At 39.0% G+C, this 26,208-nt stretch overlaps 1 protein-coding gene across 1 annotated transcript in view; it reads right to left on the bottom strand.

Annotated features, from left to right (window-relative positions):
* Positions 1-26,208, bottom strand: part of LOC122556295 (rho guanine nucleotide exchange factor 4-like) — a 108,905-nt gene that overhangs the window by 68,918 nt on the left and 13,779 nt on the right. Inside the window, exons 4-5 of the mRNA XM_087993920.1 lie at positions 14,249-14,431; positions 1,102-1,296 (exon numbers count right to left, since the gene is read on the bottom strand). Of these exons, the coding sequence (XP_087850046.1) occupies positions 1,102-1,296; positions 14,249-14,431 (378 nt within the window). The remainder of the gene's footprint in view (positions 1-1,101; positions 1,297-14,248; positions 14,432-26,208) is intronic.

Consider the following 26,208-nt stretch of genomic DNA (forward strand, 5'->3'; position numbering starts at 1 on the left):
AAGATTTTAAATAACAATTTTTAATGAGTTGCAGAAAGACTTGCATATTAATTATCACTCAGTTCCAGATAGCCATTGCAGTTTGAGGCACTGTTTCCTGTAGTGTCTCTGTCAGGTGATTGCTCTTGTCTGCAACACAGAAGGAAAGAGGATGCTGGAGATCGCCCAAATGTTTGTGAGATGCCCTTGATTTTGAATGTGGGGCCAAAACGAATCTAGAATGGGAATGCCATAATTCAATGTCTCCAGAGTAGGTCTAGCCTCACTAGTATTTCCATTGTGTTACTGCCTGTGTTATCAGTAAGTCAGTAATTTCAAGGGAGTGAGTTCTCAGAGATGAGTGATCCATGCTGGAGAGGTTAAGAGCAATGGCAGATTGGGGGAGTAAGTAAAGGATTAAGCCTTCAGGATACCACTTATTTATTTGAGGGAGCAGTATTGTGAGCATGATGTGTGCTCCCTTTAAGGCAGCTCGCTGATTAGGAGATGAATACCTGAACATTACTGAAGGTGATTATGGGCTTGGTCAGACCTTAGAGCGGAGCTGCATTCTTTTCTTGCCATCATGGGAAACATTATTGTGAAACTGCAGGGTGATATCTGAGAGCAAGTAGAGACCTGACCAGGCCGTGAGTTTTTTTCAAATTCAATCAATGCGAGGGATAACATCAAATTGTCTTGGACATCGAGCAGCTGCCAAAGCAAGTAGGTGGATGGACATTGTAAGACATTGCACAATATGTAGATGTGGGCCATACTATCTCCAGAACATGACCCAAGTGATGAGTGGAATCCAACAATCTCACCCATCACCAACTCCCACCACAAGACCAAAATTCTTCCCATACCCTTTTATGGCAGAGGACGGAAAAAGTGGCAGGAATAAAGTCCTTCTCTCCACCACGGAGGCTCCCTGCCTCATTCCTGATAAATGGCTTTTGCCCGGAACATAAATTTTCCTGCTCCTCGGATGCTGTCTGACCTGTTGTGCTTTTCCAGCACCACTCTAATCTAGACTTTGATCTCCATCATCTGTGGTCCTCACTTTTGCCTAGGAACAAAATCAATGCAATCTCACACATAAAATAAACTACTCCTTACCTCATAGATGTCCTTTAAGTTCTTGACATAGTCTCGCTCTTTGGTGATGATCTCGTTGACAACATTGGCTCTGTGACGGTTTCTTTTTTCCTGTTCTGGAGAAGTAGGCATTTTTGGAGCTGACACTGGGAGAGACTCACTTTCACTATATTCTCCATAGAAAACATAATCGTTCTTCTCTTCATCATATCCTAACTTTAAAAACAGAGGATAAGTTCACTTTAACATCTATAATAAATATAATCCTCTTGAACCAAATTCCTAATGAGATCAGAAAATGCACTGAACATTGATTATCCCAATGGTTTATGATATTACAAACAAAATGGCGCACATGGAAATTTGGCACTTGCAGTTCCCGATGTGTGTTACTAATAGGTCTTCCACTTAATTACAGAACTCCATCCATGTATGCTTTCAATGGAATATTCTGCTATTTTATTGGGACCTGCACTCCTAACTGCTCAAACAGACCATGTTAAGAAATGTTCATAGTCTCACGTTTACATTATTTGCCCATCTGCCAAATTTTATCTATTAACAAATGTTTTGATAGTATGATAATAGTTTGGAGGCAATGCAGGGGAATTTTTCAGATTTATTGACACTTTGAGGTGTAACATCATATTGGAACAAAGAATAAAGAACAGTGTAGGCCCTTCAGCCCACCAAGACACTGTTGACTCATGTTGCCTTTCTAAACTAAAAACCTTTCTCTCTACATGGCATATTCCTCTTTGCCTTGTCTATTCGTATATCTATCAAGATGCCACTTAAACATTGCTATGTATCCACCTCCACCACCACCTCTGGCAACACATTCCAGGCACTTAGCACCCTCTGTGTAAAACATTTGTCTCTCACATCTTCTTTAACCTTACTCCCTTTTACCTTAAACCTATGTCCCCTAATAATTGACATTTCTACCCTGGGATGAAGATTCCGACTATTCATTCTATCCATGCTTCTCATCATTTTGTAAACTTCTATCAGGTTGTCCCTCATTCCTCGACAGTTAAGTGAAAACAAACCAAGTTTGTTGAATCTCTCCTCATAGCTACAACCTCCATGTGGCTTCTATGTACTCATTTTTTAAATCAGATTTCAAATTATTCATTTGTCACTGGTTCTTACCATACCTCTGCTAATGTGAGCCCATTCATGGGCTTTCCTCTCATCTACTATTTTACACAATGACCTCAATTCCCATGTCTCCTCCCTTCTCTGACTTTACCCTGTACCACCTGTCCTGCCTGCAAGATTCACCTGGTATTTCTACATTGAGTCTGCAATCACATGGACTCCCCATGTTTAAAGCTTCACCTCCCATACATTAATATTTTCATAAAGGAAACAGCATAAAGAGTTGAAAAAGGAAAATGTGAGTATATGAAGAAAAGGCAATGGAATGGGGCTATGTGAGTTGCTCTTGCACAGCACTAACATCAAGCCATTGTCCTGAATTGTTTGTTGTGGTGTTCCTGTGTTACAAGAGTGACTACATTAATAGAAATTCTTTGCATCATCATGACATTGTGAAGATGCTAAATAAATGTTCAATAATAGGACTCTAGGGAAGTAGCTTGTGGAGAGTAACAGCTGAGCTGAATGTACACATGTAGGAGAAGGGTAAAGAGAAACTGAGTTCAATTCTAGGTGCCTAACTTTAGGATGTAAGACCAGGAAATGCAAATAGAATTCAATAACCTGGAGAGGGGAGAGATATATGTTACAGGAATGAAAATAATAAAGAATGAACACAGAGATAGTGAAAACCACAAAATTTGGTGCAAACATAGAATCCCTCCAGTGTGGAAGCAAGTCATTTGGCCCATCAAATCCACACCGACTCTCTGAAGAGCACCACAACCAGAAACACCCCATCCCTGTAACCCTGCATTTCTCATGGCTAACCCACCTAGCCGACATATCCCCGGACACTATGGGCAATATATCCAACTTTGGATGGAGGCAGGAAACCAGAGCATCCGGAGGAAAGCCTCACAGAAATAGAGGGAATGTGCAAATGCCACACATACAGTTGACCGAGGGTAGAATCGAACCCAAGTCCCTACTGCTCCTGCCGCTGTGAGGCAGCAGTACTAACCACTTAGTCACCACTGTGCCGCTCCTGTCAATGACCTACTCCTGGTCCTATGTCTTATGATCATATAAATTTGATAAGTTGGTCATAAATTACTTTAATGTCCACATGGATGTAATCAATAATGTCCTACACCTTCAGCAATAATTGAAAAACCCAGTGTTGTCTGTGCCTCTGTGTGTATTACAGTTGCGAAAAAAAATTTATCCAGCTCTAACAATTAATGACATGTGAGATGGGGCAAGGAAATCGAATTCGGAATTATGGAGCCTCCTGGTCTAAATCATGCTCCATCCTCAAATACACAAAATTTGTGATCGTTTTCCTCTATACATGCCCGAAATTGCTCAATAGTTTCAGTCTCCAAAGAACTGTTGACCCTCTTTCAAACTACCATCCTGCCCTTTTACACTACCATTGTCTTCCTACTCCATTGCCCAAAACGGTTGCATATTTGCCTGATGAGGTGACTAGCATACATGAAGCATGCAGTGATTGGCAGACTATAATGAGTATGAGAGATTGGAGGGAAGCAGTTTTCTCTGTTGATACACCATATGAAAAACTCCCTGGAAAATTGATATCTTGCTGAAAGAGAATATATGAAAAATACTTCAGCTTTCTCTGGAAACAATTTTTTTTAATCTTTCACCATCTTTTTGTTTCTTAAAAAGAGCTTATTCTCAATTCCTTTCAATAAAGGTGGTGTTTTGTCAGAGGGATTTATCCTCTGACCTGCTAAGAAAGATACTTGAAAACCGACAAGTATAAATTGCATGAAAATAGTATTGTCAACATGGTATTTATTTTACCAGTGCCAGTACTTACAAATGAATTCAACCTCGATTTGACAAAGCTTATTGGTCCAGCCATTCTAATTCGTAGTCAGAATTGATAGAGAAGGCTCCACCTCCACACATCAGGCTTCCATTTGTGTGTCAAATCACCAAATTGTTGTTTTATGTGAATCAGCTTTGGTTGAACTTTGCTTAATGGCCAGCTTTGACTGAAATTGTATACTTTATGTACAGCTACAACCCTGAGTGAATGGCTTGCTGATAAATTGTGTCATAATTGTATCATACAATGGCTGATAGGTCACTTCTGTAACTTGAGGTAAAATGTTGACCTATCATAACCTGAAAACCTCAGCAATAGCAATTTCTTATACATCCAGGCTCCGTTGATTTCAAAAATGAATGAAGTTCACCTGTTTGGGTTATGAATTTCATTTTGTATTACAATACCACTGTTTTATTTGCAGAAGGCTTCTTGGAAGAGATTTTTTTTGCTTGACAGAAAGCCCCTACTAAACGTTTGGTTGAACTGTTCTAATTAAGTACACAAACTTACACGATACAGCTTGGATAGAATCCAAGGTAGCATTCTTATTGTCAAGTTCTAATGATGTCACACACAACAGGTCCTGAGTCATTTGTCCAGTGTATATCTTATCCTAGCATTTGGAATTAGATTAATTGCTGGATCAGATGTTCGTTTGTTACGAGCACATTTTTTGAGTGGAATTATAGATCTAGCAGAATCCAATAGAATGATGGAACAGCTGAAAAGATTGATTAGGCTAGTCCTGTTCTTACTCTTTCTGAATAAAAATCTTAGTGAATAAGTTGGTAGATACATTTTAAAACTGCTGTATAAAGTAATGGTTCTGAAAGAATAAACGTTGAAGCTAAGTGCCCACCCAGTCTGATGATGGTGAGGAGAATGGATGGTCTCACATGAGGTCCTGATGGAGATAGATGTATCATTCTGGCTCCTGGTAGTCCTTATAATCATATATAACTATTCAACATTCTTGTACCCATTGCTGTCACTCAATAAACTACATCTTGTCATTAAGATAGCTTTGCTTTCATTTCAAAACGCAACAATCATGCATCCTCTACCTCCACTAATTCGATAGCCCTTAGACTTGATATAGAAAAAAATTAGAGTTTGCAGTCTACCTAACCACAAGCCACAATCTACTGCAGCATGCAACATGGTGGCCAGCAATGGGATTGTTACATAAATACCTCAAAGTCGCAATGATGGAAAAAAGATAATTTGTACCAGGAGAAAAAAAAATGAATTTATCACTTTAAGAACATTTCTGCTTTAAGAAGGACAATCCACCAGCAGCTGAAAACACATGAGTGGACAAGCAGAAAGCAGTAGCAGGGCAAAAGCAGCTCTCCAGAAGAAAACTTCACCTCAGGGTTGCTAGGAAAAGCAGCAAAAACCACATACAAAGGAACCTTGAATATCCAAATGAGATGGGCGGGCACTATTTCGATTAATTGATTCAATGCTTCTCCTCTGGGGCTTGGAGTTTTCTGTTAAGTCCACTCCCCATTCAGGAGATGAGGCAGCAGCACACCACGCGTGAGACCCCGCCCTCCACAGCCCGTGCCACTAACCCCATTCAACACCATCCCCCCATCCACCGCCCCCACTCACCCCCAATCCCCATCCAACTCCACCCCCCACCCCCAAACCCCATCCAACACCGCCCCGCAGCCTCCCCCCAACCCCGTCCAACACCACCCCGCACGCACCCCCCCAACCCCATCCAAGACCGCTGACCAACCCCAACACCCCCCCTATCCTCCCCCACCTCCAACCCCTTGGTTTTCCCCCCATTCACCGCTCCCCCCCCCCCTCTCTGGGGCAGCCAGACTGGACACCAACAACAAGACTGCTGCTGCTACTGCCTTTTGGGGGGTGAGTCTCCAAATAGCTCACACACACACACTTTTTACTGCAGCGTTTTGACAGGTTCCACCTTTGCCCTGTAAAGGACAATGTTGTAGAGATTATCTGGGGAAGGAGGGTGGTTAGGGTACACACCTGTGTACAACTCCAGGGAAAGTGTGGGAAGAGAAGAGAGGGTGGGAGGTCAGTCATTTAGAGACGGTGCCTGTGCTCCCATCAGTCCAGGACTGTTCTCGGCAGCACTTTTAATCACTGTAAACAAAAGAAGCGATCATTGTTGGACATACATCTTTTCTGTTGAGATCTCCTTCGGATAATCCAATTTTCAGATAATTGGTATCTGGATAATCGAGGTTCCTCTGTATAAGCTAAGAAGAGAGTAATAGCTAGTCACACTGGAAAATGATGGACCCCTTATGGAAGAAGGATCTGTGGGAGCAATTCAAAAATACATGAGCAACAGAACAGCCAATGGGCAAGGGAAGAAACACCAACATAAAGACTAAAACAAAATACTGAAGGGATAGAGGGAAAAATAATACTTATTCTTAAATTGATCATTACGGTCTCTTTGTAAGACACAGCTATATAAATAAAGGGTTAGAATTTTCAGAAAAGTATCAGAAAAGTTGCAGATTACATTTAAGTTGACAAAAGTACAACTAAAAAGATTTTGAACACTGAGTCTATTGGAAGAAGACAGAAGAATATTAAGAGTGTGATAAAATTGGAATGTTGGTAGTTTAAAACCTGATTTTGGCGGGATTAATGATTAAGCCTGTGGGAACAAAAGTTTATTTTTTAAAATCACTGTTAAGGGGGTGTGCATTGTGAAAGATAAGTAAATGTTCACTTTGTCCATGAAGAAACACAAAAGGGGGGTAACTGCTGTGGTAATAGAAAAAAATACAGGAAAATTTGTACGCAGCAAGTGATACAATACTGTTATAATAAAAAACGGAAACTGAGAACTAAAACACATCAACAATGCTATAAAACTGGAATGTAAAACTTTATTACAGGAAAATAATACAGGATCATTGTTGAAAATCTTACAGACAAAAAACATATGACAACATTGCTATTAAACAAAGTTTAAAGGTTGGATAGACATTAAGAAGGGAGAATACAAATTGTCTTAAAGTAATATTACATACTTTAAAGCTATCATCATTTACTTACTGCAGAATCATGAAATTGTTGAGGACAATAAAAATAATAGCAATGAGATGCCGCAGATTTAAAACAGCGTTAAAAGAAAACCAATAATCCTATTAAGAAGAAAGTTTGTTTAAGAAAACACGCCATGAAAATTTAATTAAGAAATGGGCTGAGCTGGACAGAATGTAGGACTGGACATTTTGGAGCAAGCCAAGATCAGTTTTGAAATTAAACAAGTAAATACATTATAGTATTCAATAAGTCCTAAAGCAGATGATGTCATCATTTGCCAAAATCTAAAAGCAATCACAGTTCTGACAGCATCTGATAATTATTTAACTTGGGAACAAACAAAATTCTTCAAAGACCAAGATTTAACAGAAGAGTTCAGCATCCAGAGAAATCTGGATAACTTCATTAAGACTGTCTCTAGATTAGTGAAAACCTGTGAACGTTGTGATTTGAAAGCAGAATTTGTAAGAGGCAAACTCTTTGGCATTATTGATAATATTTTTGACAGATTCATTACAGTTCCCAGAAGATTTGTTTTGGAAAACGCTATTCAGAATTTGTTGGCAACTGAAAGCTGGAAGACACACCACACAGACAAATCCTGAAAGAAGGATGATATTGCCTTAGAATGCAGAAAAAAACCTTGGCATTTTATTAGGTGACACAATGGACAAGCCAACAATAAGACGAGGTCAATTAGTCATGAGTTAGTAAATACTGTGCAATAAAAATAAATGCCTCAAAGACACAAACAGTGCCCAGCTATGACAATAGAATGCTATATTTGTAAAACAATAGGTCGCTTCTAGATGTTGTGCAGAAGTTTGAGAACAGCAAAAGTAGTGTCAATATGGTAAAGAATCACAACTAGAAAATATACCAAAAGCATCCACAGGGGAAATTATTGATTCATCTGAACTGACTCTGATAGAATCTATTCACATCACAGATATCTCATTATTTTTAAGCTTAAATATCACTGCCCTATCAGATTAAATACCATGGCTGAAGACACCGAAGTAACAGCCCACAAAGGTGAGACACAAAGCTTTGTTCAAAACTTGAAACCCATTCTTTCTAGCCTGGAAATAGTGCTCAGTTGCACACTTAGGGATGCAACCATGTGTTGACGTCTGGTGGCTGATGTTGCAGCTTACATTATAGTACAAGCAGTAAACAGCCAGTGTCTGAGTTCCACAGTGGTATCTCAGGCATCTGTTCTCACACCCCAGTAAGCTCTTGCAACAGTTCAGCAATCTGTCTTCCAGCAAATTAACTACTAGCATTGCTGAGCAGCCCAGTGGAGCATGAACCTGTTGTTCTCTCTTGGTCTGACAGCATTAATCTTCCCAACAGGGCCACCCCATCAGTACTCTTCCCATTGCCTAGCAGTCAGTAAACCCAGACTTCTGTTCCCAGAGCTCCAACTGGACCTTCAAAACCCAGTGTAGAATAGAATCCCTGCAGTGTGAAAGCAGCCATTTGGCCCATCAAGTCCACATTGCCCCTCTGAAGACCATCCCACCCAGACCCACACCCCTTCCCCTTTTCCTGTAGCACTGCATGCTCCGCTACCTAACCTGCACATCCCTGGACACTGTGAGCAAGTTACCACGGCCAATCCACCTAACATATTCATCTTTGGACTGTGGGAGGAAACCAGGGAACCTGGAAGAAACCCACACAGACATGGGGAGAAGGTTCAAACTCACACACACAGTTGCCAAAGGATGGAATTGAACCCAGGTCCCGGATTCTGTGAGCCACCGTGCCACCCAGTGTAAATTGAGATCATCGGCAATATCCACTGCTGAAAGTTAGAGGTATCGATCAACCATGATGCTGCTATTGGGACGGCTTTGTGTATGAGCACAAAGAAAGTCCTTTGCAGATAGAGCATAAACACTGAGGAAATGAGGAAGGCTGTTTAGTTGACTTTTGAGTGCAAATCAGAATGATTTAGTTTGATTATAAGTTGGTTTGAAATCTTGATTTTTGTGGTGACTTTTATTTTTTTCCATTGTGTCCAAGTGGATTCTGTCAGATGGAATGGAGTACTGGAGTTGCAGTTACTGGCATCACATTTGTCCTGTTCATCAATGATCAGACTGACCAGGATTAGATTAGATTAGATTATTTACAGTGTGGAAACAGGCCCTTCGGCCCAACAAGTCCACACTGACCCGCCGAAGTGCAAACCACCTACATTTACCCCTTTACCTAACACTACAGGCAATTTAGCATGGCCAATTCACCTAACTTGCACATCTTTGGACTGTGGGAGGAAACCGGAGCAACCAGAGGAAACCCACACAGACACTAGGAGAATGTGCAAATTCCACACAGTCAGTCGCCTGAGGCGGGAATTGAACCCAGGTCTCTGGCGCTGTGAGGCAGCAGTGCCGCCCACAGTGTTTAGATTGCCCTCTCTTATTCCCACTTTTCCATGTTCGTGTTTCTGTTCTTCTTGCTCCTCTCCATGCCCCTTGGCTTCTCACAATAAAGCTGGTGGTAGTGACCATTTCTTCATCATGGTGAGGTGATGCAACAAGCAGCAGACTACCATGAATCAGCATATGAAGTGTATTGAGTACGGCAGAGCAATCCAGACAGTGGATATGCTGTTAAAGCACCCCATTAGCCTGCTCAAAAAGCATTTCAGGCAATAGGGTTGATTCTTACTATATGCTTGTTAGTTACCTTTCTGTGGGTTACACACTGGAATTTTTATCCACGTGGTCAGGAAATAACCTTTGTCACTCATCTTGACTTATTGTGATGATTCCAATGCTGGTGTTGTAGATTACTATAGAACGATGGCATGCTAGTCACTAAAAGGATACTTGGCCCTGACCTCCTTGGTTTTGTAGTTGCATACTCTCCAGACATTAGAGAATGGAATTCCTTTTGATTATGCCATAGGGTAAAGTTGACATGCAGTGTCAATCAAGTGATGTATGTTGGCACCTTTTAACAAATTAATGTCTGTAATTCTAGTGAAGCAACATCTCACTTTGCCCACTGTCCCACAGCAAGAGAAAATGAAACGTAATTAGTTCTTAATGAATTGGGAGTATTAGCGATCTCCCTCAAACGACAGTGGACAAAAAAAACTGGTGAGATGTATATACAGACTTGGTTTGAAAGGTTCCTGACACATAAACATTCTTGGCTACTCTCATCTTCAAAGCCACTAGCAATACAGGAATCAACCTGGAGGTTGCAACAGGTGGCAAATTTTGCTTTATGTTCTGGTCATGTCCACTGGAAGCATCTGGGATGCTATTTGGTTTATAGTCTGAAATCCACCTTATTAATATTAGTCTAAGTTACAAGGTCAAATGGGAGAGGACGTTCATTCAGTGTTTTCAGCAGAAGTTTGATCATTTTTGATTAACATTGTAGGATTAACAAACAGAATTTAACAGCTAGCTACATTACATCAAAGATATTTGAGAATCCTTGGTCAGACCTTAGGCTACACTTTAGAATAAATGCATTTTATTGCTCATGAAGCATTCTGATAACAACTTAGAGATATTTTAAATTGTAAATATCTAATTCCAGGAACAGTGCTTTATATCCTGTTGGGGAGACCTTATCTCATAACATCATTGACAGTTTCCAGTACTGTCTTACATAACATTTCCCACAAAAGCTTACTTCGATTATTGATTCTTTTTCACAACTATGTTTCAAATATTGAAAGAAAGTTTATTAACACTCAAGCTTCTGACTATGCAATCCAGGTCAGCTTGGTTAGGTTGAAAGTCTGTTGCTTGTGGATGTAACATTCAGGTTCAGTTTGTTTGTCCACCTGAACCTTGGCAGATCTTTGTAATGCCATTTCAAATGTCCTTTGCAAAAGAATGTGTTCTGGTTTTTCAATACCACAACATTCATCTCCTTTGGAGGATCTTTAGTTTCCTCAAGTCATATCACAGAAGATAGTTGTGTCTCTAAAAGAAGTAATACTACCTTTTTTATGTTGCAATAAGATTCTGTTGCAATGATCCTTCCAGCCTCACAGATTTTTTTGGATAACCTCTTTATTTTATCAGATTCAGTCATTGACAGTAAAACTGACTATGTTATTTTGTTACTGCATCTTCTAAATATCTAAATTGGCAGTGTCATATTCTATTACTCACTCTTAATTGTTGTGGCATGCGGGATGTCCAATGATCATATTTTAATGATTTGTCTGATGTTGAAAGACAGTTTAATTCTTCCTTCATACCTGTAAAATTATTAGTATCTTCTGATCTCTCAATTGTGAAGAGTTACTCTGCTAGGTTGATTTTGAGTGGTGCATATTTTGTCTTAGCTTTCGAGAGCATACTTCTGAGAATGATGACATTTTCTTCTTGATGAGTAAATTTACATTTATCAGTGGAATTTGACTTCTCAGCTGGTTGAGATTCTTCAACATACTGAGAATTTTAAGAGTGAAGCTTGTGTTTCTGTTCAGAGGTGAGAGGTGTTGGTTTCTGATAATATACAGCTGTCCCAAATAGTATTTGTCCCTGTATTTTAGGAATACTCGCAGCATTCATTTGATTTTAAGTGTTGTTCTGCCTACACCATACAGTTCTTTTTCAGACTGTTGTAGTTGCATTTCCTTCAATGAAGGAATTTTCTCAAATAATACAGAAATGTTCTCATTATGATGGTTAGTGTTACGACGCTGTCGCTTTAAGAAGTTATTTTGTCCTGAGTTTTTTTTTGAAGAGCGGTTTTAAGGCAGAGATGCTGAGTTGGCTAGTGAAGACCCATAATGTAAACAGCTTGTGAGGCCTTGGCGTTTTTCTTTAAGTTGGAATAATAGAAGCAGGCTGGGTAGATGTGGCCAGCTCTCACAGACTAGGATTTCGAGTTTTATTTTAGTTTTTAGGTTTGGTTTTAAGCAGTTGCTATGGGAGTCTCAACAGGGAGTCTCCAGCTACTGGAGTTTTGAAGAAGTAGAAGTTATCTTTTCCCTCTCTCAATTACAGCCAGAAGCTGGGGTTTCTCTCTGGTGCTGGGTTATCTGTGAAACAAATCTATTTTTCTGAATTTGCTTTTTGCCAAAGGGAATGTTTATGGAACAGTAATTAGTTGTAGTTATTTTATCTATTATTCAGTTAGGTTTTCCAATACAGTTAAGTTATTCTAAGTTCTTTCTTTTGTTGTATTTTAAGCATAGAGTTTAAATAAATTGTGTTTTGCTTAACATCGAATAGTTTGGCCAACCGAATTGCAAATGGAACTCAGCACACTACATTTGCCTTTAACATAAGAAAAAGTTAAGATCGAGGCTACCTTGTTAAAATATTTTGAGAGGGGTCTCGACTGGTTCATAACATCAGTTAGTTCAGTTGCTTAGAATCTGGTGCTAATAATGCCAAAGCTGGGCATTTGATCTTTGTCCACTCTCTTTCTGGGGTTAGCTATGATGTTCTTGTCTCTGTTACGGAAGAATGCAGGTTCATTGCTCAGACTAGAACTCAAACACAAAAGTTGTGGCTGATATTCCAATATAGTAGTGATGATGTATTGCATTTTTGGAGGTGCTATCTTTTAGATGCTTATAGTCTCAAGTGTAAAAAGTTCTATGACATAATTTCAAAAAGATCAGAATGTCATTCGAAGTCATGGCCCAAGTATTTGGTTCTCAATCATTATCATAAGAAGAGATTACCCGGTCATTTTAACAATGCTATTTTTGAGGACTTGCTGTGTGCAAAATGGCTGCAATGCTTCCTATACCTCAATGATGACTAAAGTTCAAAACTATTTCACTTGTGTGCTGTGCTTTGGAATGTTTTACGGTAGTAAAAATTGGCATACAAGTGCAAGTCAATTTCCTTTTTATTAGATTATATTTCCGAGAAGAGAAACATATTAAATACTTTTCATACCATGACTATTGCAGTCGTGAAGGTCTTAATCATGTCCTCTTTATCTTTCAGAAATCCAGTTGAAAAAGTTCATTACATCAAAAATCTCTTTGTTGCTATAACGTTGCACTGATCATCGTGACAGACTGTATCTTGCACATTGTTTTCCCTTTAGTCAATGAGAGTGAACATGGCTTATTCTTGTGCTTCACAAACTTGTAGGGTTGATCTTTGTGATTTGCCAAAATTGAGAAGGAGTTGGGTGAGCATCTCGCCAATTGATCTCCATGTTTGAAATCAGACCTAAATGCTGGGCACCCAATACCAGTGATTTTCACCCTGCCTATAGGAAGCCCAGTGACGTTGGGAAGTTGAGAATTCTGCTGGTGCAGAAACTGAAGTAGATTTGCAGAAATCCAATAAAGGGGAGGAAAAGAAGAAATGGCATACTAAAATGGATGGCAGATAAGGAACCCAGACATTGAAAGTTACCAGTGAATTTTATGATTAATCAGAAATCATTGCTATACTGACTTAAAGCATTATCTGTCAGCATGATCCCATTAAAAGCAGTAAATGGCTACTTCTCAATCAGCGTCATATATGGTTTGATGGGTAATGTGAGGAAGCAATAGTACCAGCATTAATTGATGTGAAAATGGTAATTGGTTCCTAAAGGCATTTTAGGATTCTCATTTTACTGTATTACAGCACCAAAAACCAGCAGCCAACCTAACCACCAGTCCACAGGTTTTAGATTACAATGTAAAGTGCTGTTTTTCTAAAATTTGATTTGTTCAAAAGTCACAAGTGGGCCCATGATAATTGGTCTCCAATTATATCCTGCTACTGCCCCAGCAAAACAGGAGGTGATCATCCACTCCAATGCGTTGAAACCCAATTTCTGGGAAATGAGCACACACTAGGTGAACACTGCATCAACATTATTTGTATGAGACATTATTGTAGTATCACCTAGATATATATTCAGTCAAAGATAGTCTCCAAAGAAGCAAGTTCTCCACATTTTCTGACAAACATTTCAATCAGCATCATGAAATACAAAGAGGCTATCCATCTATTGTCATGTTTGGTATATGTGCCATTTTGCTCTTTGCATGTTGGCTACTGAATTTGCCTAAATAACAAAGCCATTACACTTCAAATATCATTCATTCCATGTTTTGGAGCAGCCTGATTGTATGATAAGATACTATATTAATGCAACATCCCACATTTTTTAAATTGTATTTGCTCCTTAAATATTTTATGTTACCTGATCTTCCTGTGTATCAATAATCTCTGTTCTTAGTTTCAGGATGTCTCTATATGACACTATTGTTTCATATACAGGTTCTCCTTCCCAATTCTGATATTCTGCTATTGTATTATAGATGTGTTCTTCATGCCAATCTGAATCTTCAGCAACTGGGTCATATACATGTTCTTCAGGTTTCAGCTTCAAGAACAAAAGCAAGACAAGTATTTAAGTCTCTGAAATTACTTCAATTTATCTCGCACAGTTGCTTTCATAGTGAGATCTTGGTCCACCCCCAAGTGCTGTTTGCACATTTGAGCAGGAGCTACAAAGTAAAGATCAATATGGAACTCTGGTTGTTATAACATGCTTCTAAAGCAGCTACATAATTGCTCAGAATGGACTTCCTTCAATCTGTACATGCCACTGGATGAGACAAAGCCTGACCTACCTAAATTGAAAATTAATGTTTAAAACCTTATAGACACACATAATGATCCACAGTGAAGTGTTTATTTTCCAAAATAACTTTCAGTGAAGTTAATGTCACCTTGTGAAATATATTTTTTGTAAATGCAGTTATAGGATATAGCATGATATAGAACAAAAGACTATTCATCACTCTGAATTTGTATTAGTTCTTTAGTGTATCTCTTCAATTTATTGCTCTACTCTGCTCTTCCCCCATTGCCCTATACATTCCTATTATTTAATATAAAATGTAGAGGACCCAGCATAAACATCACAGGATTCCACTTGTTATATCCTGTTAAATAGATAAAGATCTATTGATGCATACTCTGTTTTCTGCCAGTCCCCAGCCAATCTTCTACTGGCTACCTCCTACACGATGAGCTTTATTTTCTAAATTAACCTTTGATTTGGCATTTTATCAAATGCCTTCTGGAAATCCAGGTACAGTAAATTTAAAGAATTACATTTATCCACAATGCAATGTTACTCTTTCAAAGAACTCCCAAGAAATTAGTTAAATAAGATTACCTTTATTCTAAACTATAATGATGCTTCCAGATTGCTTTGTATCTTTCAAAGTGCATTATAATAATCTTTTTCATGATTAATTGTAATACCTTCCCCATGACAGATGTCAAACTGACAGGCTTATAATTTCTTGTTTTCTGTACCCTCTCCCTTTTTGAACAGGATGTGGGTAATATTTTTGACTTTCCAGTCTGATGGAAACATTCCTGAATTTAGGAAATTTTGGAAAATTAGCACCAATGCATCCATTACATGACCTCATTAACAACCTCCTTTAATAACCAAGGGTGAAGTCCACCATGACCTGGCAAAGTTGTCATTCCAAAGCTCTATCAGTGCTTTCATCAGTTCCTTCCCCAGTGATGATAACTTTGCTAAGTTCCTCTCTCCCTTCTACCTACAGTTTTATAGCCATTACTGGAATGTTTTCTTGTGCCTTCTATAGTGAAGACAGAAGCAAAATGTTTCCTTGCTTCATTTGCCATTTCCTTATTATCTATTATTAACATCCCATTCTCACTCTCTAAAGGACCAACACTCACTTTACTTACTGAATTTCTTTTTAGCCGTCTGCAGAAATTCTTGCTTTCTGTTTATATATTGCCACCTAGCATCCTCTCTTTCTCTAAATCTTTCCTTTGATTCACATTTTAGTCATTCTATACTGTTTTTTTTAGATTAGATTAGATTAGATTAGATTAGATTAGATTACATTACAGTGTGGAAACAGGCCGTTCGGCCCAACAGGTCCCCACCGACCTGCCGCAGCGTAACCCACCCATACTGTTCTTTATGTTCTGATTGTCTGACCTGTTGCTCATCTTTACTCAGTTACATTCCTTTTCATTAATTTTGATCTTCTCCCTAGTTACTTTTGATAACCACAAATAGTGGGGTCTTCCCTTTCATATTTTCCTTTATAACAGGAGTATACTTATTCTGAGTATTTTGAAATATGCTCTTAAATACTTGTTACTGTGTGTCTCTATTCATCTGTCCCACAGGCTATTATGTCAGTTCACTTTAGTGAGCTCAAGCTCCATGCCCATATAGCTGCCCTTATTTAGATTTGAAAAACTAACCTTGGACACAATATCATTTATTTTTCCAACTACATGTAAAATCCAATTATACTGGTGGTTGGTGCTATTTTGGAGCACATTTACTCTAATGTAATCAATTAATCATGTGACATTGCAGGATACCAAGTCTAATATAACTTACTCTCAATACACTTCCAGAATGTGCTGCTGGAAGAAATATCTTGAAAACATTCAATAAGCACATTATCTAGGCTGCTACTGCCAATCTAGTTTTTCCAATATGTAAGATAATATCACCCTTGATTATTGCCATTCCTTTAACACAAGTATCTAATAGTTCTTCCTGTATACATTGTAATTGCTGTTAGGAGGCCTGATGACAACACCCACTAGTAATTCATTTCCCATTCTATTACTTATCTCATGCAGACCAATTCTGCACCCTGATCTCTTAAAGTCAAGAGTGCAGTGCTGGAAAAGCATAGCAGGTCAGGCAGCATCCGAACAGCAGGAGAATCAACATTTCAGGCATTAGCCCTTCATCAGGAATCCTGATCTCTTAAACTAAGGTCAACTTTAAATATGGTACAAATATCAACTTTGATTTACACGGCTACCCCTCCACCTTTACCTAGCTTCTTATTGTTCTTGAATGCCATATAACCTTTCATTCTCAGGAATCCCCAATCTTTATCATCCTGCAAACATATCTCCATAATGTCTATCATAGCACATTTATTGATTTTAACATGCACTACTTTTATTCATGGCTACACATATTCAGATACAAATACTTTAGTTTAATCTTTTTATTACCTTTGTTACATCTCGGTTTTTTTTCTTTCTTCCTTTTTCTACCATTCTCTCATTTCCTGTATTGCTATTTTCCTATTAACTTTGTTTCTACGTTTGATCCCATTCCCCAACTCTTTAGGTTAAAACTCTCTCTACTTCCCGAGTTACATGGTTCACAAGAATATTAGTCCCAAAACAGTCTAGGTGTAGATCATCTCACCGGTACAACCCTATTTTCCCCAGTACTGTTACCAGTGGGAGAAAGTGAGGACTTCAGATACTGGAGACCAGAGTTGAGAGTGTGGTGCGGGAAAAGTGCATTAGGTCAGGCAGCATCCGAGAAGCAGGAGAATCAACGTTTCGGGCATAAGCTCTTCATCAGGAAGACATCAATTATCCTGCTCCTCAGATGCTGCCTGACCTGCCATACTTTTCCAGTACCACACTCTCGACTGTCACCAGAGGCCCATAAATTGAAGCCTACATACTGGAATCCACTTCTCTTACACAAGTCTTTGAGTCACATATTCATTTCCTAATTTTGTGTGACCTATCCCAATTTGCACACAGCTCTAGTAATAATTCAGAGGTTATAATCTTTGAATTTATGAATTTTAATTTTAGAGAGTAATTTCTCATACTCTCTTTACAGAATCTCTGTTCTAGTTCTCACTATGTTGTTGCTCCCTCCATGGACCATGAGCACTGGATCATCTCCTACCTGCTGTAATTTCCTTTCAATCTCTGAGCAAATATTCTGAAATTTGACACCAGACAATAGTGCAACCATCTGAATTCTCCCTCTTTGCTGCAGAGAATGGTGTTAATCCTCTGTAACAATTACACTATTCCTTGCTGAATCCATGATCAGTTTGGTCACAGATTCCACTCTCTTTCAAAAAAAGCTGAGAGAATTTCAAACGTATTGAATGATTGCAGGAGCTGACACTCCTGCATTCTGGGTCTCCTTACCACATCACACTCTCTGTCGCTGATCACTGTCTGAATCAGAGACCATATTGTAAGTCATGTGATTGCCGCCTGGTACAAAGAATGCAGGTAATGTCATTCCCTGACACATTGCAGTGTTCTTGCACTTCTGTAACCTGATGTACAACACTTGCGATCATTGGCCTGAAAACAACAATCAGGAATGATTTTAATGTGAAACCATTCCTTTCCCTTTATAGTTTAACAATGCAAATAGTATGTTATGAAGATTACTCACTACTTACCGATCACAAATAGATAGATCAATGAAAGCCTACTTTCTGCAATATGAAAGTTCAGTGAAACAGGAGGTAAGGGTTTCTTACACTAGTCCAAGTACATAATACATACAGAGGACAAGGTGGTTAGGAGATAAGTTCAAAGTACAGAGTGCATTTTGCATTTAGAGTCATTGAGTCATAGAGATGTTCAACATGGAAACAGACCCTTCAGTCCATCTCGTCCATGCCGACCAGATATCCCACCCCAATCTAGTCCCACCTGCCAGCACCCAGCCCATATCCTTTCAAACCCTTCCTGTTCATATACCCATCCAGATGCATTTTAAATGCTGTAATTGTACCAGCCTCCACCATTTCCTCTGGCAGATCATTCCATACACGCACCACCCTCTGCGTGAAAACGTTGCCCCTTTGAAATAACCTTATTAATAAAGTGCTCAATTTTTACTACCCTCTAAGTTTTTCCACATTGTCAGTAATTCTCTCTCCCCTCATCATGATGTCATTTTTATTTTCATGGAGTTGGTTAACATAATGTAGAATATCATATGTTGATGACTCGAATGACTACATGACTTCATGTGTGACATTAATACTGTCTCCTACAGCATACAGCATCTTTTTTCTGTTTATCTTTTTTTATTCATCTGAGCTGATGGTTTGTAATAAGATATTTCGATTCTATTAGTGCTTTGCCTGAAGGCATCTACATGGTTCAGAGTCTGTACCCTTTTCTGCTTCATCACTTCTTTTTGTCTTTCTACATGGAAGTGACTGTGGGTTTGGATGGTGCTGTATGACAAATTTTGGTGAATTTCTGCAGTGCATCTTGTACATAGTCACACTGCTTCAACTGAGCTTCGGTGGTGAAGGGAATGGATTCTTGTGGATGTGATGCCAATCAAGTGGACTACTTTGTCCTGGATGGTGTCAAGCTTCTTGAGTGTTGTTGGAGCTGCAAGTGGGGAGTATTCCATCACACTCCTGAATTATGCCTTGAAGTGTTTTGCTTTCTTTTTAGGTGGTAAATTTAGAATTGTCTTCTATTTTCAAGGAAAGGACAAAGAGGCAGGACCAAAATCTACCTGAGCATGTTCTCTATCAAATCCATATAAAAGTAAAGAGCAATTTTTGTACAGTTTTTTTTTCTTCCTTCTGGCTATCAACAAAGAGAGAGGGTAGACTTCATTTCTTTTACCAGCAATGCAAGGATAACCAGGATTTTTTTCTCAACTGTGACCCTCACAGCACACACTTTCAACAGCTAGCACATGCAGGCTAGGGTTAAAACTGACTTTTAACCTCTGTTCTTGTGTTTTCTTGAAAGGGGAAAACACAAACATGCCTTTCTTAGACTGCAATCTTTTCTCACATCATGTTCACAGTCTCTGATAACACATAGGAGATTGTATTTGGTTTGCAATGTCTTTCTCCCTTTGAAGTCCTTCATTTTGGAACTTTCTTGACATCCATTAGGTGTGAAATTATCAGTCTTCTTCAAAGCTGAAGATAATCCACAAAAGTCTTCCAGTCTGTCGATGAATTATCTTGGTCAAAATTTACACTCTTAGTCATTTTTGGCTCTCTGACATCCTTTTAAAAAGCACTTGTTGTGAGGAAAAGTTCAATATATCCATAGATGATCTGGGTTACAATCCATGGTCATAACAATAGTCAACTTACAGTTTTATAAATGACCAAGAATGCTTTTTAAATTTTGAACTGGATTTTCTGCAGGTTTGTATTGTTTTTGTCAGTGCACTTTGCCTGGAATTGGCCAAATGTAGGCAAAACTCACAGAACATTAACTGTAAATTATGATCAATGCCACTTGAATTTCTGAGATCTTTCTCATTAGGTTAAAAACATCAGGTTTAACCAGTTTCATCCACCAAATGGGACACATCTTAGTTTAAATTATTTTAAATTACTATTATCATTATATTGCAAATAGTTTTTGATAATAAACCCATTTTCAGAATGATTAATGAAACTGCATAAATTATAACTGTTATTATCAAGGAAATTTGAAAGGCAATATTTAAAAAGAAGCTAATTGTACTCTAATTTATTACTCTATTGCTCTGGACTCACAATAGATTTTGCTTCTGCTGTTTTTAAAATGTGTTTCAGGAAATTTGAGGGAGAGAAATGGTTCTTATAACTCACACAACTTTCAGCATGATTTGTTCTTGGATTGGTTATTGAATCCAACAGCTCAAATTCTATTGAACATTTGATAACTAATTTCAGTATATGTGTATCAATGTGTTCATTTTTCATTTCCTCTGTCTCACAGCTACTAATATAATGATTTTTATATATTCTATTAACAAACTGCAAGTAATGTTCATCAGAGTCTTTCACTTTAAATCTCAAGCATCAGAAAGGAATTAACAACTTGATAGAAGTGGGTACTGCAGATACTGGAGATTAGAACCAAGATTAGAGTGGTGCTGGAAAAGCACAGCAGGTCAGGGAGCATCCAAGGAGCAGGAAAATCAACATTTTGGGCAAAAGTCCTTTAACACCTTGAATTAAGTCATGAAAATATGCAGCCTATCTTGTCTCTTTCTCTGTTGGTGTGTGTATATAGACGTCTGTGACTTTTATTTCTCAATCTCAGTTTGGTACAGTTTCTGAAATTTAAAAATAACTTTAACATTGATATTTAGCTGAAGGCCTGCTCTAATTAATCTGCCAATTCATATTTAAATCATTGTCAAATTTACACAACTTGAAATAACATTATTCAGGGACACAATCTGAATTACCACTGAGAAAATAAATACAATGCCTTAATTCAAGAAGAAATAAAAATTCTAAGGTGTGTAAATTCATCTTCTAATGTTTTCATTGACACCTACAAAATACTCGAAGGGATAGATGAAATGAGATAAATGCAAATGGGTTGTTTCCCCAACATGGGGAGTCTAGAACTAAAGGGCATAAATTAAGAATGCCACATTGGGCTGAGATGTAGACACTTAATGTCTCCTCAGAGGGTTGTGAATTTTTAGAATTCTTTACTCCATAAGGACGTGGAAGTTGAATTTTTGAGTGTGTTCCACAAAGGATTGATAGATTTCTAATTCCAGTGGGGTAAATGGTGGTGGGGTACGTATGGGTAAGAAGCATAGAAGTATTTGAAAACCAATGATTGTACTCAATTATGGAACAAACTTAATCGGCTGAATGGCTACTGCTGTTCCTGTGTTCTTCATCTAATTATGAACAACAACAACAAAATAGACACAGATAACTTCTGTAAAAGCTAGACTAGGTGAGCTGACTAAATGTTACAGAGTCATAGAGATGTACAGCACAGAAACAGGTCCTTCGGTCCAGCTATCTTAACCTAATTTAGTTCCTTTTGCCAGCACTATGGCCCATATCCCTCCAACCTCTTCCTATTCATATACCCATCTAGATGCCTTTTAAATGTTGTAATTGCACCAGCCTCCACCACTTCCTGTGGCAGCTCATTCCATATGTGCATCACCCACTGTGTGAAAAAGTTGCCCTATAGGTCCCTTTTACATTTTTCCCCTCTCACCCTAAACCTATGCCCTCTAGATCAGGACTCCCCCACCCCAGGGAAAAGATCTTGTATAGTTATCTTATCCATGCCCCTCATGAATTTATAAACCTCTGTAAGCTCACTCCTCAGCCTCCGACGCTCCAGGGAAATCAGCCCTGGCCTATTCAAGTCTCTCCCTGTAGCTCAAATCCTCCAACTCTGGCAACATCCTTGTAAATCTTTTCTGAACCCATTCAAAGTTCATAACATCCTTCCGATAGGAGGAAGATTAGAATTGCATACAGCATTCCAAAAGCAGCCTAACCAATGTCCTGTACAGCAGCAACATGCCCTCCCAACTCCTATACTCAATGTTCTGTCCAATGAAGGAAAGCATACCAAACGTCTTCTTCACTAATCTATCTACCTGTGACTCCACTTACAAGGAACTATGAACCTGCACTCCAAGTTCTCTGTTCAGCAACAATCCCCAGGAACTTACCATGCTGCTTTGATTGGCCTTTCCAAAATGCATCACCTCACATTTATCTAAATTAAACTCCATCTGCCACTGCTTAGCCCATTGGTCCATCTGATCAAGATCCTGATGTACTCTGAGGTAACCTTCTTCGCTCTCCATTACACCTTCAATTTTGTTATCATCTGCAAACTTTCCAAATATATCTCCTATGTTTATATCCAAATCATTTGTCTGAATGTCAAAAAGTAGTGGACCCAGCACCAAACCTTGTGTCACTCCACTGGTCACAGACGTCCAGTCTGAAAAGCAACCCTCCACCACCACCCTCTCTCTTCTACCTTTGAGCCAGTTCTGTATCCAAATGGTGAGTTCTCCCTGTAATCCATGACATCTAACCTTGCTAACCAGTCTCCCATGGGAACCTTGTCGAACGCCTTCCTGAAGTCCATGTAGATCACGTCCACCACTCTGCCCTCATCAATCCTCTTTGTTACTTCAAAAAATGCAATCACATTCATGAGACATAATTTCTCACGCACAAAGCCATGTTGAGTATCCCTGATCAGTCCTTATCTTTCCAAATGATGTAAAACCTGTCACTCAGGATTTCTTCAACAACTTGCCCACCACCGATGTCAGGCTCACCAGTCTATAATTCCCTGGCTTTTCTTAAATAGTGGCAGCACATAAACCAACCTCCACCTGTCACTATCGATGATACAAATTTCTCAGCAAGGGGCCCAGCAATCACTTCCCTAGCTTCCCACAGAGTTCTAGGGTACACCTTATCTTTTATGCATTTTAAAATATCAAGCACCTCCTCCTGTGTAATGTGGACATTTTTCACCATCTATTTCTTCACATGTCTTTCTCCACAGTGCACACTGATGCAAAATACTCATTTAGTACCTCCCCCATCTCCTGTGGTTCTACACATAAGCTGCCTTGCTCATCTTTGAGGGACCTTATTCTCTCCCTAGTTACCCTTTGTCCTTATTATATTTATAAAATCCCTTTGGATTCTCCTTAACCCTATTTGCCAAAGCTATCTCATGTTCCCTTTTTGCCCTCCTGATTTTCCTCTTTAGTGTACTCCTACTGCTTTTATACTCTTCCAAGGATTCATTTGATCTCTGCTGTCTATAATTGACATATGCTTCCTTCCTTTTCTTAACCAAAACATCAATTTCTCTCGTCATCCAGCATTCCCTATACCTATCAGCCTTTCACTTCACCCTAACAGGAATATATTGTATCTGGACTCTCATTATCTCATTTTTGAAGGTTTCCCAATTTCCAGTTGACCCTTTACATGTGGACATCTGCCCCCAGTTAACATCTGAAAGTTCTTGTCTAATACTGTTAAAACTGGCCTTCCTCCAATTTAGAATTTCAGCTTTTATATCCTGTCTATTATTTCTGTCACTGTTTTACAATGAATAGAATTACAATAACTAGCCCCAAATTGCTCCCCCACTGACACCTCAGTTTCCTACCCTGCCTTATTTCCTAAGAGTAGGTCAAGTTTTTGTACCTTCTCGAGCAATACATTCACATCCTGAATAAGAAAATTTTCTTGTAAAAACTTAACAAATGCCTCTCCATCTAAACCCTTAACACTATGGCAGTCCCAGTCTATGTTTGGAATGTTAAAATCCCCTACCATAGTCACCCTATCACTCTTAACGATAACTAAGATCTCCTTACAAGTTTGTTTCTCAATTTACCAGTGACTACTGGGGGGTCTATAATACAATCCCAGTAAGGTTACCATCCCTTTCCTATTTCTCTGTTCCACCCAAATAATGTCCCTGGATGTATTTCTGGCAATATCCTCCCTTAGTACAGCTGTAATGCTACCCCTTATCAAAAACACCACTACCCCTCCTCTCTTGCCTCCCTTTCTGTCCTTCCTGTAGCATTTGTATCCTGGAACATTAAGCTGCCAGTCCTGTCTATCCTTGAGCCACATATCTGTAATTGCTATGATATCCCAATCCCATGTACCTATCCATGCCCTGAGTTCATCTACCTTCCCTGTTAGGCATCTTGCATTGAAATAAATTCAATTTAATTTATCAGTCCTGTCTTGTTCTCTGCTTTGTTCCTGCCTGCACTGACTGTTTGACACTCTCCTTTTCCTAACTGTACCAGTCTCAGATTGATCTCTTTCCTCACTATCTCCCTGGGTCTCACCTCGTCCCCCACACCCCCACCTTACTAATTTAAATCCTCCCCAACAGCTCTCGCAAATCTCCTTCCCAGTATATTAGACTCCTTCCATTTCAGGTGCAATCTGTCCTTGTACAGGTCACTTCTACCCCAGAAGAGATTCCAATGATCCAAAAATGTGAATTCTTCTCCCATACTCCAGCTTATCAACCATGCATTCATCTGCTCTGTCTTCCTATTTCTACCCTCACTAGCTCATAACACTGGGAGTAATCCAGATATTACTACACTCGAGGGCGCACTTTTTAAATTCCTGCCAAACTCTCCATATTCTCCCTTCAGAAGCTCATCCTTTTCACTTCCTATGTCATTAGTTCCAATGTGTACAATGACCTCCTGCTGGTCCCTCTCCCTTTGAGAATATTTTACACCCTTTCAGAGACATCCTTGATCCTGGCACCAGGGATGCAACACACCATTCTGATTTTTCACTGCTAGCCACAGAACTGTCTGTCTGTGCCTCTGTTAGAGTCCTCTATCACAATCAATCGCTTGGAACCTGATGTAACTCTCATTACATTAGAGCCATTCTCGGTACCAGAAACTTGGCTATTCATGCTACATTGCCCTGAGAGTCCATCAACACCTATATTTTCCAAAACAGCATACTTGTTTGAGATGAGGATAGCCACAACAGACTCCTACACCACCTGTTTCCCTCTCATACCTTTTCTGGAGTTAACCCATTTACCTGATTGCATCTGAGGCTTTTCTTTCTTCCAATAACTGCCATCCATCACACACCCCAGCTCCTGTAATTTTTTTTACTGCCTCTAACTACCGCTATAACCAATCCATGCGTTATGATAGGATTTACAACCAAAGACACTTCCTGCAGATATAATCATCAGCAACACGAAAACTCTCCCAAAACTCCCACATCTGACAGGAAGAACACATCACTCTACTCAAGGCCATTTTTGCTCCTTCACAATCTACAGACCCAGAAAATAGCATTGTCTTATTGTTCCAAAATAGATCAGTGCTCCAGGCTAACTTAGTACTTATAGTTTATAATTTTAAAATTTAATCAAGAGACAGATGTCAATCAAGTAAGCACCCACTCTATTCACTATTGTAGATTTACAGCAAGGTTACACTCAAAAACTATGCACATCTGATTCTGTGCTGTGAGCTCTCGCACACAGGTTCCTCTAAAGTCAGCTGTGAATTTTGCTGTTGTTAACTCTTCCTAGATGCACTCCGATGTCCAGAGATATTTGAACTCAAACAGAAAAGGCAATACCTCTGTAGATTCACTGCTGTGTAAGATGGCAGAATAGGTTTATTTCTCTGACTATGTGGTTGCTGTCTTTGTTTGTCTTCCACCTTTTTAAAGTGCCATTGTTTTGATCTTCTTTCCCCCAAAGTTCCAAAACAATGGAACAGCATATAAAGCAGCAATTGCCGCTCCTGGAATTTGAGGAAATCACTGCCAACACCTACAATACTCAAAAAAAAAGAGCAGCCACAATTTTTTCCCATCCTCCATCTTGGATTACCCAGAATCCTACTTAATGCCAGAATTCTGAGAAACTCTGTATGACACATATGCATGATGGTAGCATCTGCCCTTAGCTACCAGAAATGCAACTGTAGAAAATTAACTCCGAGCCTAAATAGAGAAATGTATCTCTTTAAGTTAAAATTTTAATCATGCTATTAGAACACAT

The sequence above is a fragment of the Chiloscyllium plagiosum genome, unplaced genomic scaffold (genome assembly GCF_037043375.1).
Source record: "Chiloscyllium plagiosum isolate Xiang-an unplaced genomic scaffold, Cpla_swu_hap1 HiC_scaffold_13, whole genome shotgun sequence".
Taxonomy (NCBI): Eukaryota; Metazoa; Chordata; class Chondrichthyes; order Orectolobiformes; family Hemiscylliidae; genus Chiloscyllium; species Chiloscyllium plagiosum.